The sequence below is a fragment of the Diplodia seriata genome (assembly GCF_021436955.1).
Source record: "Diplodia seriata strain FDS-637 chromosome Unknown scaffold_11, whole genome shotgun sequence".
In the NCBI taxonomy this organism is placed as follows: domain Eukaryota; kingdom Fungi; phylum Ascomycota; class Dothideomycetes; order Botryosphaeriales; family Botryosphaeriaceae; genus Diplodia; species Diplodia seriata.
In genome coordinates, this window is record NW_027117318.1 from 693681 (window position 1) to 709960 (window position 16280).

Here is a 16280-nt window from a genome sequence, read left to right on the forward strand (position 1 = left end):
GGGCCCCCTTGCTTGGTGGAGGGGTAGAGCATTGTTTCTCCGCGAGGTGTGTCTACAATCCCACTGAAAGCATTTTCGAGGCGAGTGCAGATGCTATGGAGTATACATATATCAGTGAAGCTCATAATCACTCCGGAGGTATGTCGTACTTTTTACTAATGTGTTTTCCATGAGGATCCGGTATACTTCGAGGCGAGACCCTTGCCCGAGACCTGTGCATGGATCATCATGGATGGTCCTATGCCGGATTCCCATCCCCGCAAAAGCACATCATCTACACCACTACGGAGCAAACTCTCTTTGCTTTTACCCATCATAGGAGAGTCATTAATGAGCCAATCGGGGAAATTGCTAGAGCGCATATGAACAGATGCAGTTCAATAGGAAATCAGCCGACACTCCATTACCGGCAGCAGTCTTGGATGGATAGTGCTCGTGTATGCACCCGCTTGCACAGCATACCATCATAGTGCCCGATGAGGAGCTACCTCGAGCACAGATCTGCTTCCAAGCTGGGCGGGGGGAGGCAGACCCGCCCGGCTTCTGCGAGCATTTAAACTCTCGACCCTCCGCCGGTCTGGGTCTTCGCTACAACTCAAGACAAGCCATCGTTTGGAAGAAACCCGAAAAGTCACAATCAAACACAATCGTTTCGACATAACTCCAAAATGGGTGTCATGAGCGTCATCGTTTCCGTCCTGGCCTTTGCCGCCGCCGGTGCCATGGCCATCCCCGCTCCGAATCCCGTCCCTCAGGACGAGACGACGACGACGACGACTGCCACGGCCACTGAAACCGCCACGGCCACCGCAACTGCCACGGCCACCGCGACTGCTCCGCCGGTTGGCTACGGAGACTACGGGGACTACGGGGACTACGGCACCTATGGTGAGATATCCTTGAGGCTTCCATGTGACGGCACGATTGGCTCACTCTATTTTGCAGTGGGCTACAGCGAGGAGGTCGAGGCCGCTGAGTAGTTTGGCAACTGGGTGGAGCCTGCTGAGGGTGTGGAGGGCGGCTCTTCATCAATGGAGGCAGCGATGACCTGAGGAAAGCCTGTCTGAGTGGCATATCGTCGAGATGATCCAAGTTGTTGTGCGAACTATACATTAAGAAGTAATCAATCATTTCCAACGCCTATACGTGTGTCCAACCCCGATCCCAGTCATCAAGCGCGGACTGTGTAGCTTCGCCCTCCAGCCATCGTCTCGCCCATACGACCTCGCCCGTCTTCGGGTCCATGACAACCGCGTAATGCGTGGTTTCGTTTGTCGTCGGATACTTTTGCACCCACTCCACGACGTCCTCTTGCGAGATGCAAAACTCGGCATCCGGCACCTTCCTAGAGCGCCGCTTAGCCTTGTTCCACAGCGTCTCCATGCGCACGCGCCTGTCTTCGGCCTCTTCGATCAGCTCGCCGAGGAGATGGAGCTTCGCCTTCGGCTGCTTGGCGGCCTTTTCAGGGCCTCCCGGCGTGTCTACGTCACAGTTCGTGATGGTGATGAAGGAGTTGGACGAGCGGACGGTGGCGGTGACGCGGTCCTTCTCGAGCACCGTGGTCTCGTCGCCGTCGCTGAATATCAGATACGCCGCGGTCGTGGGCAGCGAGGGGAACCTTTCCTTGATGGTTTTCAAGTCCCAGAGCTCCTTTTTTCTGGGACCTTTTTTCCCCCGCTTGCCCGCATGCGGGATCACGAGATCTCGCAGCCGGGAAGAAATCGAGGGCCGGAAGCCGAGCAGCATCAGGACAAGGTTCGAGTAGAACTTCACGTTGGCGGACCTGGACACGTCGTCGTTGTGGTAGGGCCGGAAGTTGAGGGAGACGCTCAGCCCGCGCCGCACGCCCGTCAGCACGCCGACGTAGCCGGCGTAGGTGACGGAGCGGGCGACGACGGCGCCGTGCGGCCGGTCGACGAACTCGAGCTGCACGACGACGCGGCGCAGCACGTCCATGGCCCAGTCCAGGGTGCGGAAGTGGAGCATGGCGGTGGTGGTGGAGGAGCCGTCGTCGGCGCGGCGCCGCACGCGGGCGCCGCCGCTGGTGCAGCCCATGAAGAGGTCGAGCAGGGTGTTGAACGAGACGAGCAGGTACATGGGCACGCCGCTGGCGGCGCTGATGCCGCGCAGCTCCTCGGTCTCCTCGCTGCTGCGCAGGCGCCGCAGGAAGAGGCGGGCGAAGCGTGTCGTCGGCTTGACGGGCAGGCCGGACATGATGAGGACCTCGTCGAAGAGGCTGGTGAGCTTGGTCAGCTGAGGCTTGAAGTCGGCCACGACTTCCTTGTAGCGCTCCCTGGGCGGCCGCGACAGATCGATCGTGTACTTTGGCGGGACGGGGTCGAACAGGTCCGGGTTCCGTCCGTCGAGCGGCCGTAGCTCGTGGGCGGGAGGTGGAGGTCTCCGCTTAGGGGAGGCATTGATGGGATGTGTGGGGTCGGGAAAGCTGCCTATCGCCGCCCTCTTGCTCCTGCTCCGTGTTGTGGGCGCCATGGCGGCGGGCGTGATGTATACCTAGCTGTGGTGAAGGTACGTTGTCCGGCGGTGAGATCTATTGGTGAGGTTCTGGCAGGCAGCAGAGGTGCAGGCCGGGGGGGATGGATGACTGGATGACCCCACGTCATCCTGCGTGCTGGCGCTAGCTGCTTCAGGCAGAATTCTCCTCCTGCGCCGAACAAACACTGTTTCGTTTGATGATCCTCGCGTTCGCTAGCTAATGTGCGGCACGTACTGCGACCACTGCACCACGTCGTACGCCGACGCCGGCAGATTGCCCACGTTGACCAGGCACTCGACGAAGATGAAGACGCGCAGCCCGATGTAGACGGCCCCGACCACCACCATGGCCACCAGCCGGCACACCCGCAGCACCTCGACCGCCCACCCCAGCCCCGCCTTCAACACCAGCCCGCCGAAATGCCTCCACCCGTCGTACGCCGACACCACCGACCGCGCATCCTGCTCGACCACCTTCTCCTCATCACCCCCTCGCCCCAACAACCCCCCCTCCCCCAACACCCCGTGCGGCCTCACCGCGACGTCCTCGTGCGGCGGCGGCCGCCGATAACTCCTCACGAACCCCCTCACGCCCAGCCTCTCCAGCCTCTCCGCCTCCTCCACATCGTTCGCCGGGTCATCGTCCAGCAAAAACGGCCTGATGGCGTCGCTCGCCCACCCCTCGACGCGCGCGACCGGCACCAGCAGCCCGCTCGCCGCCAGCCCCAGCGCCGCGGCCCGCCACAGCGCGCGCTCGGCGCCCGTCGCGAACGGCGCGTCCCACGCCAGCAGGTGCAGCGCCCCGTACGCGCACCCCGTCAGCGTCACCGCCGCGTGCGTGCGCAGCCCCACCCCCTCCCGTATCACGTGGCTGCGTCGAGGGAAGTTGGGGACGCGGTCGACGAGCGCGTCGCGCAGCGAGCGGCGGAGGTGACGCTGGAGGGAGGGGCCGTCTTGTGGGTTGAGTGCGTCGGTGTTGGAGGCTGCGGGCGAGAGGATGTAGTGCTCCCACCCTTTTTGCGCGAGCCGCGTGCGCATCGTGTAGCGCCGCTGGGCGGCGGTGAAGGCGGCGTCCTCCGCCGAGGGGGGTGTGGCGGCGGGGTGGTTTGGGGTGGCTTTTTGGGCGTGTAGGACGGCGTGGGCGGCGGCGCGGGCGGGGTTGAGCTTGGGGAGGCGGCGGGGGGGTTTGGTGGAGGGGGAGGAGGGGGAGGAGGGGGAAGAGGGTTGGTCGCTGCTGCTTGCTGGTCGGAGGGACTTTTCGGCGGCGGTGGTGGTGGTTGGCGAGGATAGGTCCAGTTGGCTTGCGGTCGTGGGTTCGTTGTTGCTGTTTTGGTTGTTGCCCGCATCCGTGTTGTAGACGTGGATGGTGGGCTCGACCGGCGGTTTGCGGTGCGATTTGGCCGTCCTGCGGTATCTGTCGTCGTCGGAGTCCCTGTGGTCGAAGCTGCTGAGGGTGTATAGCATGGCCATGAGCCAGTGCGGTTGCCGGATTGACCTTGGCATCACTAACGGACTCGGCTCTTGGACGCTGAGCGGCTTCTGCAGCCAGACCACCCCTACCAGCAGACCGCAAATGCAGTGCGCGAAGGTGGTGAGCTCGAGGAGAGATATGGACAAGCCCTGCTGCATTCTTACGATGCACTGAAGGCTGAACCAGATGGCTACATGGTTTCCGCCTGTCAGTTCGATATAGCCCGGTAGGTTCTCGAAGTCAGCTCACCTTGAAAGAGCGTGATGATCTTCACAAAAGCACTCGCCTTGCTCTTGTCTCGGATTGCATTGACGGTTAGTTTTGGAATGATGGACGGCTCGTATTTCGCAACGAAACGGACCGCTTCGTGCCTCAAGGTAAGCTGTTCGCGATTGCGGTCGTCAGGCAGATATACCCTCGAGCCTTCTCGAAGAGTGTAGGTGAAGCCTCCCATGACAGCGTAGAAACTGTGCGTCATGGTCCAGACAGGTTTGTCTTCATCGTTCGTCTCGACATCCACAGGGCTGGCCTAGAGCTGACGTGTCAGCCGCAGCCATGCAAGCAAATAAGAGTACTTTTGCGAGACCATACATACCCTTGGTCTCAGAATAGCTGGCCACCAGCTCGGTCCCTTGTCGTGTTCCAAATAGACCTCTTCCATGTACTTTTGCAGTTCTTTCGCGTCCCAGTATTGCTTGAACGCCGCGAACGCAATCTGCTCGGCATATCAGCCCAGTCCAACGGGGATCGAGGAAAAAGAGATCAAATACCAGCTCCGGCGCAAACAGGCCAATCACCAACCAGCCGATCTGGCGCACGAGTTGATGGCCGCCACAGATGTGCACGAGCTTATGCCGCACCGTCTTGTCGGCCTTCCACCAGTCCGACCACGCTAGATCGTCGTCCGGGCAGATGCCGGGCAGGTTCAGGTGCACGATCTTCCACGTGCACAGCGCCAGCGTGACGAAGCATGTCGAGAGAATGCCGAAGGTACCGCGGGTCTGCGGCTGGGCTTCCCACGAGAAGGTCGTGATATTCTCGCCGGCGCCGATGATATCGAGCATCGCTGGCAGATCGACAAGTTGTCAGTGATGGAGATCAAACGCGGGGAGACAGCAAATGCGGTCAGAAGTCTCAAAGGTGGAAGGTCTGTCGACGGGTCACCAGTACTACTGCCTGGTACCGCAACCGCTGAGCTGCAAAAGAACCTCTATCTCGCCCAAATTGACGAGATATACCCTTGAGCTGCAGATAAGAAAGAATGAGAGAAAGCTCAGGCTCATGCAAGACGTGATGGCAAAAGTGGCGTGCACTCATGCTTCCATAGGTTCACCGCTCCCCGCCACGCCACGCGGCAACAGATTCGCCGAAACGTAGTCTCATCGGGGCAAGACGTCTAACAAACGCGCGGGCCTCGAGCCGTTTCGGGGGAACTGCGAGGCGCCCCTGACTTTGCCGGCTGCCGGCGCCAGATTGGCTGTTTGCCGGCGATAAATATGTGGTGCACGATGCTCCCTCCGCATCGTAAAACGGCCCGAAAAATGCCCAAGCGTCGTGTCCCTGAGGCGAGCCCCGCACCCAATAAAGCTGAGAGGGCGGGTAAAATACGAGAAAATAGGGACTTGGCTTTTGCCTCTGTGGACTTGGCAGGTACGGAAGCGATAGAGCGACATCAGCCAATCAGATTGCTCGGACCGTGCGGATCTGAGGCTTGGTTACATAAAACAACTTAGTTTTGTGACTCTTCAGCGAAGAGAGTGGCAATACCACGGAGACTTTGTCGACGAGCTTGAGAATGGGCTGATAAGATGGATATCCTTTTCCCTTGATCAAAGGTTCTTAATAGCAAGGAATCGAACATTACACATTGCCATACTTATGGAGAGCCCATTTCTGCATATGCCTGGAACAAGCCTTATGTTAGCAGGGATGCCGCAGCGTAGGCAATCGCCGTCTCCCCTCTCCTGGGATGGCTGGAGGGAGCGTAGTGAGGTGCGGGGTAAAGAGTCTAAAGTGTGGTGTAGAATGGCGCACTAGCTTTAGTGTCCGCGACATGCAGCCAGAGTGTCATAGTTGCGGCTCCTAAACAATTAGCGTGTCAAGCTCAACCCCGTATAAAGTCGGCTCGTTCACATTAGTGATATCATCGGGACGCGAATGTGCAAATGTGGTGGCCACGATTACGTCTGAACAGAAGCTCGGTGTGCAAAAACATGTACACGAACAAGGTGACCTCATGCTTCGTTGATCTTCTGCTTTCACATGGTTGGCGCTGCGTAAGGTGGCAGCAGATCAGGTTCCACATGTTGTCACTCAATGTTTATTGATGATTGAAGTAATACCCCACGCTAGAAGACCCTACTCCACTCCTGCCCTTCTCCTCGATGAGTGCTCCAATCCCCAGTGCATAAAGCGTCAATGCTCAGGGTATCCACTCCAGAGGAATGCTCGTTTGCATCTGGATGGTGTACCTGTTACCCTTGAACATCAATGTCTGCCCCGCCTTCCACTCCAGAAGGAGAGTCATGCGGTCCAGCGCCCCGGCAATGTTGCCGAAGGTTACAATCCAGCCCATCCCCTCGACTCTGATAACGCCCGAGTGGAGCGACTTCGTCAGCGGCCGAGAAAGTCTGCCGGGCTGACGCAACCAGGCAATCAGCGGAACAGCCGCATCGGCATGGGCGGGGTACGATTCTTTAGGGATGAAGACCAAGACCTCGCCGGAGTACTTCATCACCAAGGGATGCTTGCGCCACGCCCTATCCGGGTATTCCCACGGAGACTCGGTCTCGGTCTCGGTCTCAGGAGTGTCTGGTACCTGGGCCGGGCTCACGGGCTGGACCGGCTGGTGAACGTTCCTATTAAGCTCTTCAGGGATGCTGTTAGGAGGTTCGTATGTCTCACGGGATTGGTCTACACAGGTACCTGGAGCGGCCTCGGCGCTGGAATCCTTGGAGGTGCTGCTATCTCTACTCTTCGATGCACGCCGGGCCATGTTACGCAGGAGATCGCATCGGAGCGACTCCTCGCGAGCGAAGCGGTTGGCCGTGGCTTGGCTGACGGTCATAATGTGGGCTAATCCCGGTGGGTGTGGGCGTTGCGAGTGAGGTATGCGTCGAGACGTTTAATCAGTTTGAAAGCGCATCGTCGTCCGTAGCAATGTTGTGGGTCCACCAGCAATCCTCGCAACAGTCGTGGCGCAATTGGTCGGCGTATGCTTCCAGATATTGCGCGCCGACGTATGACGTGCGCTCGATGGTGTCTAGAAGCGCGTAAAATCCCGGTAGTGAGCGGTAGACGGGTTTCGCGATGGGCGTGGACGCGTCGCAGTTGTCGACAGGCGGTGGATCGCGATAGTGATATGGCGAAAGTGGATGCTCGGTTGAAGCTGGACCCTGAGATGTCTGGCTGGCGAACGGTTGCGAAGACGATGGTGGCGTCGGCAGCAGTGAAGCCGCGTGTTTGTCTGCCGACGCCGCCGTGTCCACTTGGGAAGCCGCCGCCTGGGGAAGCGCGTCCTGAGACACGGGTCGCTCCTGCCTCTCGTCGGGGAGGACCGTGTACAAAGCCTCCAACATCTTCAACCACAACGAGTACGAACTCTCGGACAGACAGTCGGCCTTTGCAATGAGCTGCAGGGCAGCTGTACAGTCGACTTCGCTCTCGAACGGAAACCACCGATCCAGCTTGCTGTTCTTGCCGCCCGCCACCTCTTCAGCGTCCTGCAGCGTGGGAGCCTCAATTCCCAGCTGGAAATTCACCTCCCACGTCAGCTCTTGATTCAACTCGCGCTCGGCTGTCGGCACCGTGCCGTTCTCCCACGACAGACGCTCGGCAATAAGGAAAAGCTTCTGTCTGTGAGGAGAAGGAGGAGATCTGTGCTGGCGGCACGCGGGGCAAACGAAGCGATGCTCGGAGGGGGCCGGGTCCCCGCGATGATGGAGCACATGCCATGAACTGTATGGCATCAGGCCGAGGGGATATGGCACGCTGTGGAAGTTCTCGCCCACGCCCGAGTCTGGGTGATTGCGGTGCTTCACGCGGGGCTTGTAGGATCGGTGCACATATGCATCCACGCGCGCGACTGGTGTTGGCACGCGGCGCGTCCTTTTCGGCGGCGGTGGGGGCGACGAAGAGGCATTGGGGCTTGCTGCAGCATCGCCCGGGGCCCGTTCAATAGTCGGGTCAGCATCGCGCCTCCTGCGAGGCATGTGTGCAATTGAGGGCGTTGAGAAGGGTCTGGATGCGCGATGCGCGAGGTGCAGCCTGTGATTGTGCTACGTGGGTCGTTGACACGCGGGGACGGACGCGCTGCAGCTGCGGCCGCCTGCTGGCACCAGCTCCTCCCCGGCGCTCGAAAAAGTTCCCGCATCACCCCTCCGTCCACTCGATCAAACCACGACTGTCCTGCATTATCTGCCGCTCTGCACCGCACTATGAAGCCCCCCAGCGCCTCCCTGTTTGCCTGCGCTCCGTGTCGCTCCGCCTTGCTGCGCTCCCGCACCTCCGCTACGCGCCAGCCCCGCACCCACCTCGTCCCGCGCCGCCACTATGTCAGGCCATCAACAGCTCCGAAGCCGCTGCTGGACCTAAAGCATGTCCGCCAGAACCCCGGCCTATACGAGCAGAACTGCATCGACCGCAACTACAGGGGCCAGAGCAAGCATTCGTGGGACATTATCGATTTGTTCGACCAGTGGAAGGAATGCCAGCTCAACGCCCGCCAGCTGCGCGAGCGCGGCAACCTGCTGCGCCGCAAGCTCTCCAACGCCGCCTCCCTCAGCGGCGACACCTCGCCCGAGCCCGACATGGACCAAGACGCCTTGAAGGCCGAGGGCAAGCAGATCAAGGACAAGCTCACTGGCATTGAGGAGAAGGAGAAGGAGCTCGTCGAGCGCATGGAGAGCTTGGCGCTTGAGCTGCCGAACCTGAGCAGCACCAATACCCCTGTCGGCGACACGCCCGAGGTTGTTGGGTACATCAACAAGCACCCTGATCGCCAAGGCGAGGACGCCACCGACAGGGTATGGAAGTCGCATGTTGTCATCGGCACCGAGCTGGGACTGCTAGACTTTGCCGGCGCTGGAACAACGTCTGGCTGGGGCTGGTACTATCTCATGAACGAGGGAGCGCTGCTGGAGCAAGCTCTCATCCAGTATGCCTTGGCAGTCGCCAGGAAGAGAGGCTGGAAACCCGTTTCGCCGCCCTCGATCGTCTACTCACACATCGCCTCAGCTTGCGGCTTTCAGCCGCGCGACCAAAACGGCGAACAGCAGATCTACGCGCTGGAGCAAGCCGAGAAAGACAAGGCCAAGCCTTCCCTCGTGCTTGCCGGCACGGCCGAGATTCCTCTGGCGGGCCTCATGGCTGGCCAAACCATTGAGGATGCAGACTTGCCTCTGAAGATGGTTGGTGTCGGTAGGAGCTACCGCGCCGAAGCTGGGGGGAGGGGAGTAGACACGAAGGGCCTATACCGAGTACATGAGTTCACCAAGGTTGAGATGTTCGCCTGGACGCTGCCCGACACACACGAGGGCGAAGGCTTCTTCACAGAACGCGGCATTGCGCACTCCGAAGCCGTCTTCGAGGAAATGCTGTCGATCCAGACTGAAATTCTGGAGTCTCTGGGGCTGCACTGCCGCATCCTTGAGATGCCTTCAACCGACCTGGGAGCTAGCGCGTCTAGGAAGCGTGACATTGAGGCATTCTTCCCATCTCGCCGCGAGCGTGACGAGGGGTGGGGTGAGGTCACGTCCACGTCCATCTGCACCGACTACCAGACCCGGCGACTGCAGACCAAGGTCCGGCTCGAGAAGGCTGGCCGCAAGTTGGACTTTCCGCATACGCTCAACGGCACGGCAATGGCGGTGCCGAGAGTGCTAGCCGCCATTCTTGAGAACAACTGGGACGAGAAGACGGCAACTGTGACAGTGCCGGAGGTGCTTCGGCCGTTTATGGGCGGCATGAAGACAATTGAGAAGAAACGGATGTCCTGAAACACGCGTGAACGGTCAGAGCCTGCCACGGAGGACCGAATAATCGGGGCGGGCAGACGATCAGTCAGAGGAATCGGGCCACGGCGTTTTCCAGAAGGTGGCCTCGCGCGGCTCTACCCGCCGAGCGGTGGGGAAACGCAAGCGAGTGGATTGCTGTCTCAGTTTTCGATGTGCAACACCACGACTCGGATTTCCACGTGGTGGGCTGCTTTGTTGTCTCAGAACAGCTGTACAGTATCATCGTCGTCCAGGGTCGGCATGCCTGGTGATGCAATGGGTGGAGGCCTCACAGCCCTACAAGGCTGGCGGGAGGAGCGCGTCGTGGGATGCAGCTAAAGTCACAGGACCTCCACAGGCGGTGAGGAGTCTATGTTCACGTCGGGTGTCTTTTCCGTCACTCACTCTCCGGATGCGGATGGAGACTCGGACTAACGGGGCTTACAAACAAAAGTATGCGCTTCTGTATCTGCCACATTAGTAATTGCCATAGATGAAAAGCCTGTAAGTTCTCTCGCCACTGGCACCAATTTGCGCGGCGGCGGCGGCTGGTGTTGACGGGTGGGGGCAGGGTGGAGACGGCGCGGAGTGGAAAGGTTAGCGAGAGAACGCTTGGGGATTCGCATCGTGAAGTTCCCAGAGCGGCAATAGGAATTCCCGGGACGGCGATCAAGGCATGCCGGTGGTCCGACAGGCGTTGTGTTGGCATGCAGCCGGCGGGCTGCAGCGAGTGGGTGAGAAGTGCATGTGTGCTGCAGAGGGGTGGGCGAAATTGCATACACACCGCTGCAAGCAGTGTGGATGGTGAAGAGGCGAGGGTGCGAGGTTTGCTCGGGGCGGGCGGGCGATTGGCCGCTGGCGACGGAGGAGCTGCCGCAGACGGACGGCCAGAGCGCGAGCTTGGTGTGCCACGTCTCAAAGCTTGGCGCTGAAGCCGGCTGGCAGTGGATTGTTGTTTCGAGCCGGCCGCAGCCCGCGTGCAGCTGCTGGCCGAAACACGCCGCATAGAAAAGGAGCCGGCACTGCTGCGCGCCCGCCCCGACGAGCTCAGGCTGGCATTTTCCTTGCGTCGCTTGCGTCGCGTCCGCCCCCAATCCTATCGATAAAGCCGCGCGCGGCGATTGACACGCCTGGGTCACGCGGGGTTCCTGGCGCGCGCAGCCGCCTGTATTCCATCAACACCACGCTTCCCAGCCTCCCATCTCGACCAAGAATTCCTCGCCTGGCGCCCCATATCCTGCCGCGAGCGCCCGCCCATGCTGTAGGTGCGCCTCGCAAAATTATCCGCCATGGTCTCGTACCCCGATACAGGTCCGGCCGACCGCCAGACCCTTGCAATCCGCCCAGCCTCGCGCGCGCCGTCCGTCGCCTCGACTTCCCGAGCGCCACTCATCTCCTCGCACCGTCGCCATTCGCGCCAGATCCGCTCCCACGCCGGCGGCACCTCCTACCAGCCTCAGAACGAGTTCCCCATCTTCACCCAAACCGGCGATGTCGACATCATCATCACCTCCAATCCGCATTCGCGCCGAGGCTCCATCAATTCAGTCACTCCTTACGGCGGGGCCACCGCGCCGAGGAGAGAAGAGCGTTTCTTCCTGCACCGCCTGATCCTCTCGCAATGCAGCGGTTTCTTCGATGAAGAAACCAACCCGGAGCCAAACGGTGGCCAGCAGCTGGAAAGAACAATACCAAGCGGCGGTGCGCTGGCACGGCTGCCGCATGGTGCTCCCGCAGTTGACGAGACCGGCCGGAGGAAAAGATGGCGCTTCGAGTTGGACTGGGGAGAAAGCGGCGACGAGATGCCGGTGCTGGTGCAAAAGGTGCGTCTGCACATCCAACCACCACTCCAGTCTCAGTAACTAACCGATTCAGCAGGAAGCACCGCCCGTGTCCTTCACCGGCGAACATGCTCCCTTACCACCTCCCGTCCATAACAAGCCTCAAGCTCCGAGCACTGGTTTCTTCCGGAGTATGGCGCACTTCTCGTCGCTGAACGTTGCTCCCCCTCCGGCGCACACCTATGATCCCGAAGACGACATCTTCCGCGATTACGCAAACCTGTTCCGAATATTCTACAACTACCCTCCGGCGCTGGACTCTGTCAACATTGCACAGGCATATGTCGAGTGCAAGACGCTTCTCCAGCTCGCCGACATGTACGACGCTCTCGAGGTTATCGGCCCGCGTGTCGACCATCATTTACTCCGCTTCCAAGGCCGCCTCTTCAAGCAGATCGCGAAATACCCGCCGTCGTACCTGAAACTAGGCTTTCTTGCCCGCAGTCGGGTCATTTACTCCGAGGCTCTAGTTCACGTGGTCGGCCAGTGGCCCGTTGGCGCAAACCAGCTCCGCGGCCAAATTCCTCAAGCTGTGCTCGAGGTTATCGAAGACAAGGCGGACGAGATGGAAGAGCTCAAGACCAAAATCGAGACGAAACTATTCAAGCTCACGCTCACCACGACTCGAGGCGAGAGGGTCTCCCCAAGCAACGGATTCATTGATTGGATGGCCCTCTCGCTGTTCCGCCAATGGCTGGCGGAAAACACATCGCGACCTCCTGCTCCGATTTTGAAGACAGCCAGTCGCGCGCTTCCCAACAGCCGAACTGGCTCGCGTAATGGTCCTGCCGTCAATGCGAGCTCCGCTGCTCTTACCACGACATCATCCGCGGTCGGACAACCCCCTGCTGAACCGCCTCCATTCAACACCGGTCGTGTCTTCCGTCTCATAGGCACTGGCGGTGATGCGTATCTCAGTCGCGACGAACTCAAGCGCTTTTTGAAGCTGAACGCAGAATTCTACACGCGGGAAAACATGCGCAAATTCGAGCGGCGCATGGAAGAAATCAAGAACTTGGCCGCCGACGTGGTCAAGCCGCTGATGCGCAACTACCTGGAACTCGACATGCGGGATCTGGGTCATGGGCTGCCGTACTTGACGTGCACCAAGGTGGAAGAGCAGGATTTTGTGTGGGACGAGTGAGCAAACACCAACATTCTTCTTTCACCCCAATGATCTGGCCATCAGCGGACACGGCAACCGGGTCTGTTGGGATGACAGGGATTCGTTTCTTTCCTCTGATTTGAGATCAACGAGTGGAGTTTGCTGATTTCTGGGGTGGCTGCTCCGCGCTCTTCCTTGCAGTCTGGCGTTTTTGTCGAAAGCGATTGATCACGTTCTGCGGCTCTTCTGATGCGGTATTTCGGACGACTCTAATTTTGGCGGACTACTCATGTCATGGTGGCTGCGCTTTATCACGGGATCACGGGACTCAGGTGTTCGATGGGTATGGTTGTGCGTCAGTTCTGATTTCTCGCGCAACCCTCGCACTTTTCTCTTCACGTTTGTGTTTCAGGTCTTATACCCCCTATAGTTTGCTCTATCACCCATCTCCCGCACATTTGCGGCATATATTATCTCTTCACGAATGCCCCTTTACGATACTTTACGAGTTTGCTTGGCGGAGGCTTTTCTGTTTCTTAGCTTGCGACCTCGCTTTCTCTACATCTTCTTTATGATGAAAATGACGGATGGGAGGACTTTTACCTTTATTTCGGTGGATATGATTGCTTTCTCGCTTAGTGGGAGGCTCGATGGTAGTTACAGGTGGAAACCGACAATAGAAAATCGGCTGGGAGACATGGCATAGCATATTCACAGGAAAGGTATCGTACATGCCATTCCGATGACTGCCGTTCCATTCGTGCACTCTTCACATGACAGCGACAGTTCCTCCAGCGGAATGCAAGCCCGGCTTTGTTGGCTGACCGAATTGCAGAAAATTGCGAAAGTTTGTGGCGGCAAGCTCCCTTATACACACACGAGATCCGTTGCCACGTGAATTGTTTATATTTAACCAAGGTTTTCGCCGCCGCAGCTGTACGAGGTGTCACAGATTGATGCCAACGCAAGGTCCACTTAGGACTCCCACCGGGGCAAACGGCCGGATTAGGAAAAGAGCCCCCGTTGCCGCGTAGGCCGTCGATATTGTTGTGGGCCTCAAACGGCCCAGAATACCAGCCGCTCTACCAAGGCACGTCACCGGCTCTGCAAATGCGCGGCGTGCTCAATTTCTATCATCAATCCCAGACGCAGGCGAGTCAGAGCGGAATGCGAATCGGATCGTGATCACCGTTGACTGCGGGAGAGCAACGAAGATCATGGCACCAAGGGCGAATTATGTTGCTGGATCTGCGGCTACTATATCGGATTGGCCTATCAAAATACGTCTGGGTCTGACCTTGTCGTGACCTACGTCAAGCCTGATGGTCGGCGCGCCGGCCCTGTGCAGGTTTCTCGACTGAACCTAAGACAACAAGGCCATCCTTGCGGCAGCTGGAGGCTGCGCAAGCATCCGGGCTCCAGAATAGGCTGCCAGCACCCGCTCCACAGCACGGCTCCTGAACTTGCGCATATGTAAGCTGAGGTGGCTCCGCCGGGAGTCTTTTGGACGCGTTTGCTTCGCTCCCATACGTTCCTCGTCCCAGCATCTTTTATATTGCACCACCTCGTCCCACATGTGAGTGGTAGAGATTGTTATTACTCGCGTTTCGATCTCTCACTCTAGTCGCTCGCTTTTCGACCTTCTCTTGTTTTATTTTTGGCAACAGCTGTCATGGCTGGCAGCTTGATACCCCTCGAGGTCTTTACAATGTTGGGGTTGGGAGTCCTTATGATAATAATACGCATCGCGACGAGGATAAAATCAGTGGGCCTCAAAGGCCTTCAGCTTGATGACTACATAATGCTCGCTGCGGGGGTAAGCTCTTCAAATTCCTCGAGGCCTTCGCTTTCTGTGGGTACTGACCTAGCGCGAACAGGTCATCTACGGACTAGAGACCGGCGCAGCATACATCGCCATGGACTGGTGGGACGACCTGGCCAACAACGGCATGCCGCCCGATCAGAGAAAGCAGCTCGACCCAAGCTCGCACGAATACTATCTCCGCGTAAGCGGCTCCATGACACAGCTCGTGAGCTGGAGTCTATACGTCCTCTTCCTGTGGATGTTGAAGATGTCGATATGCGTCTTCTACGCCCGCCTGACGTACGCCACTGTCCCATTCCGCCTCTCTCTCTCTCCTCCACCCCCAAAGTCGTCCCATCACACTAACACGCAAAATAGCGCCGGCCTCGCCGAATTCGAGCTCCGCGTCAAGCTCGGCTACGCCCTGATCGCGGCCACGTGGGTGGCGACGCAGCTCTGCATCCTGCTCGGGTGCCAGCCGCGGTTCCGCGACAACTGGCGCGTCTACCCGGAGCCGCCGAACCTGTGCCAGCCGGCCATCTCCAAGCTCAACCTGTACGCGACCGTGGTGCTCAACGTCGCGTCCGACGCGTACCTCATGTCCATCCCGGTCCCGATGCTGTGGCGCGCGCACCGCGTCGCGCCGTGGCGCCGGCTGTGCCTGCTGGCCGTCTTCTGCGCCGGCGTCATCGTCATGGCGGCGGGCATCATGCGGTGCTATATCGTGCTCAAGGTAGGGGGGAACGCAACAACACACATATACGCACATGTACGCAAGAAAACTGACCCCCCACACAGAACCCCCACACCGGCGTCCTCAAGGCCGGCACCTGGGCCTGCCGCGAATCCTTCCTCGCCGTCCTCACCGCAAACGCCCCCGTCGTCTACCCCACCGTCCGCATCACCGTCAACCGCGTCACCTCGTCCATCTTCAGCCACGGGGCGGCGTCGAAATCCGGTTTCTTCCCGTGGCGGTCGACGTTGTCGAGGAAGGGGAGAAGAAGTGGTGGCGGTGGCGGGTTTGGGAGGATGGGCGGTGATGTCGATGGTGGTGGTGGGGGAGGAGTGAATGGTGGTGGGGGATTGGTGCCTACTGTTACTGATACTACCATGACGCCGGTGGGGACGACGACGGGTGGGAGCTCGGTGGCGTTGGGGACGTGGGCGAGTTGCGAAGCGACGGGGGGCAAGGCGGGGCGGGAGAGGGATGTGGAGGCGGGGTGTTGGGGCAAGGCGCATCAGTGAGAGCCCGGGTCGGTGTGGAGAAGGGGGTGGGGGTTAGGCGTCAGTTCTTGTGGGCTTTTATGAATGGGAATAATACGAAGGACGATGCTACATGGCTGTAATGATGGTGAGGTCGGAGTTCTGAGTCTTTTGGGAGTACGGGTGGGAAACGAGAGGATGGGTAGTCAATATGGTTTCCGGGGGCTACGAAACTATTACTAGTAAATAGAGGGTTAACAGGCTCGGGGCATGGATTGGCATCAGTCCGGACCAAATGCTTAGACCGAATAGCATTTCATATGCTATTTAGAGATCATGAGACATTTACTCCTAGTAATTAGTCGTGAAA

General features: G+C 59.2%; 8 protein-coding genes across 8 annotated transcripts; 3 read left to right on the top strand and 5 right to left on the bottom strand.

Moving 5' to 3' along the window:
* Nucleotides 1-1140: 1140 nt before the first annotated feature.
* SLS55_009933 (uncharacterized protein) lies at nt 1141-2621 on the bottom strand (the record flags this gene model as incomplete). Its single annotated transcript, XM_066781327.1, has 2 exons — nt 1141-2467; nt 2617-2621. The coding sequence occupies 2 exons, from the start codon at nt 2619-2621 to the stop codon at nt 1141-1143; spliced, it is 1332 nt and encodes a 443-aa protein (XP_066628329.1).
* An 85-nt stretch (nt 2622-2706) lies between these two features.
* On the bottom strand, nt 2707-3531 carry SLS55_009934 (uncharacterized protein; the record flags this gene model as incomplete). The annotated part of the gene is made up of 1 exon (XM_066781328.1): nt 2707-3531. One exon carries the CDS (start codon nt 3529-3531, stop codon nt 2707-2709), a length of 825 nt encoding a protein of 274 aa, XP_066628330.1.
* Nucleotides 3532-4172: 641 nt separating this feature from the next.
* Nucleotides 4173-5028, bottom strand: SLS55_009935 (uncharacterized protein; the record flags this gene model as incomplete). Its single annotated transcript, XM_066781329.1, has 3 exons — nt 4173-4493; nt 4560-4679; nt 4783-5028. The coding sequence occupies 3 exons, from the start codon at nt 5026-5028 to the stop codon at nt 4173-4175; spliced, it is 687 nt and encodes a 228-aa protein (XP_066628331.1).
* A 1358-nt stretch (nt 5029-6386) lies between these two features.
* On the bottom strand, nt 6387-7031 carry SLS55_009936 (uncharacterized protein; the record flags this gene model as incomplete). Its single annotated transcript, XM_066781330.1, has 1 exon — nt 6387-7031. The coding sequence occupies one exon, from the start codon at nt 7029-7031 to the stop codon at nt 6387-6389; it is 645 nt and encodes a 214-aa protein (XP_066628332.1).
* Nucleotides 7032-7092: 61 nt separating this feature from the next.
* On the bottom strand, nt 7093-8175 carry SLS55_009937 (uncharacterized protein; the record flags this gene model as incomplete). The annotated part of the gene is made up of 1 exon (XM_066781331.1): nt 7093-8175. The coding sequence occupies one exon, from the start codon at nt 8173-8175 to the stop codon at nt 7093-7095; it is 1083 nt and encodes a 360-aa protein (XP_066628333.1).
* Nucleotides 8176-8400: 225 nt separating this feature from the next.
* DIA4 (Serine--tRNA ligase, mitochondrial) lies at nt 8401-9960 on the top strand (the record flags this gene model as incomplete). The annotated part of the gene is made up of 1 exon (XM_066781332.1): nt 8401-9960. One exon carries the CDS (start codon nt 8401-8403, stop codon nt 9958-9960), a length of 1560 nt encoding a protein of 519 aa, XP_066628334.1.
* Nucleotides 9961-11246: 1286 nt separating this feature from the next.
* On the top strand, nt 11247-12942 carry SLS55_009939 (uncharacterized protein; the record flags this gene model as incomplete). The annotated part of the gene is made up of 2 exons (XM_066781333.1): nt 11247-11780; nt 11836-12942. 2 exons carry the CDS (start codon nt 11247-11249, stop codon nt 12940-12942), a joined length of 1641 nt encoding a protein of 546 aa, XP_066628335.1.
* A 1877-nt stretch (nt 12943-14819) lies between these two features.
* Nucleotides 14820-16241, top strand: SLS55_009940 (uncharacterized protein; the record flags this gene model as incomplete). The annotated part of the gene is made up of 3 exons (XM_066781334.1): nt 14820-15007; nt 15086-15262; nt 16223-16241. The coding sequence occupies 3 exons, from the start codon at nt 14820-14822 to the stop codon at nt 16239-16241; spliced, it is 384 nt and encodes a 127-aa protein (XP_066628336.1).
* Nucleotides 16242-16280: the final 39 nt, after the last annotated feature.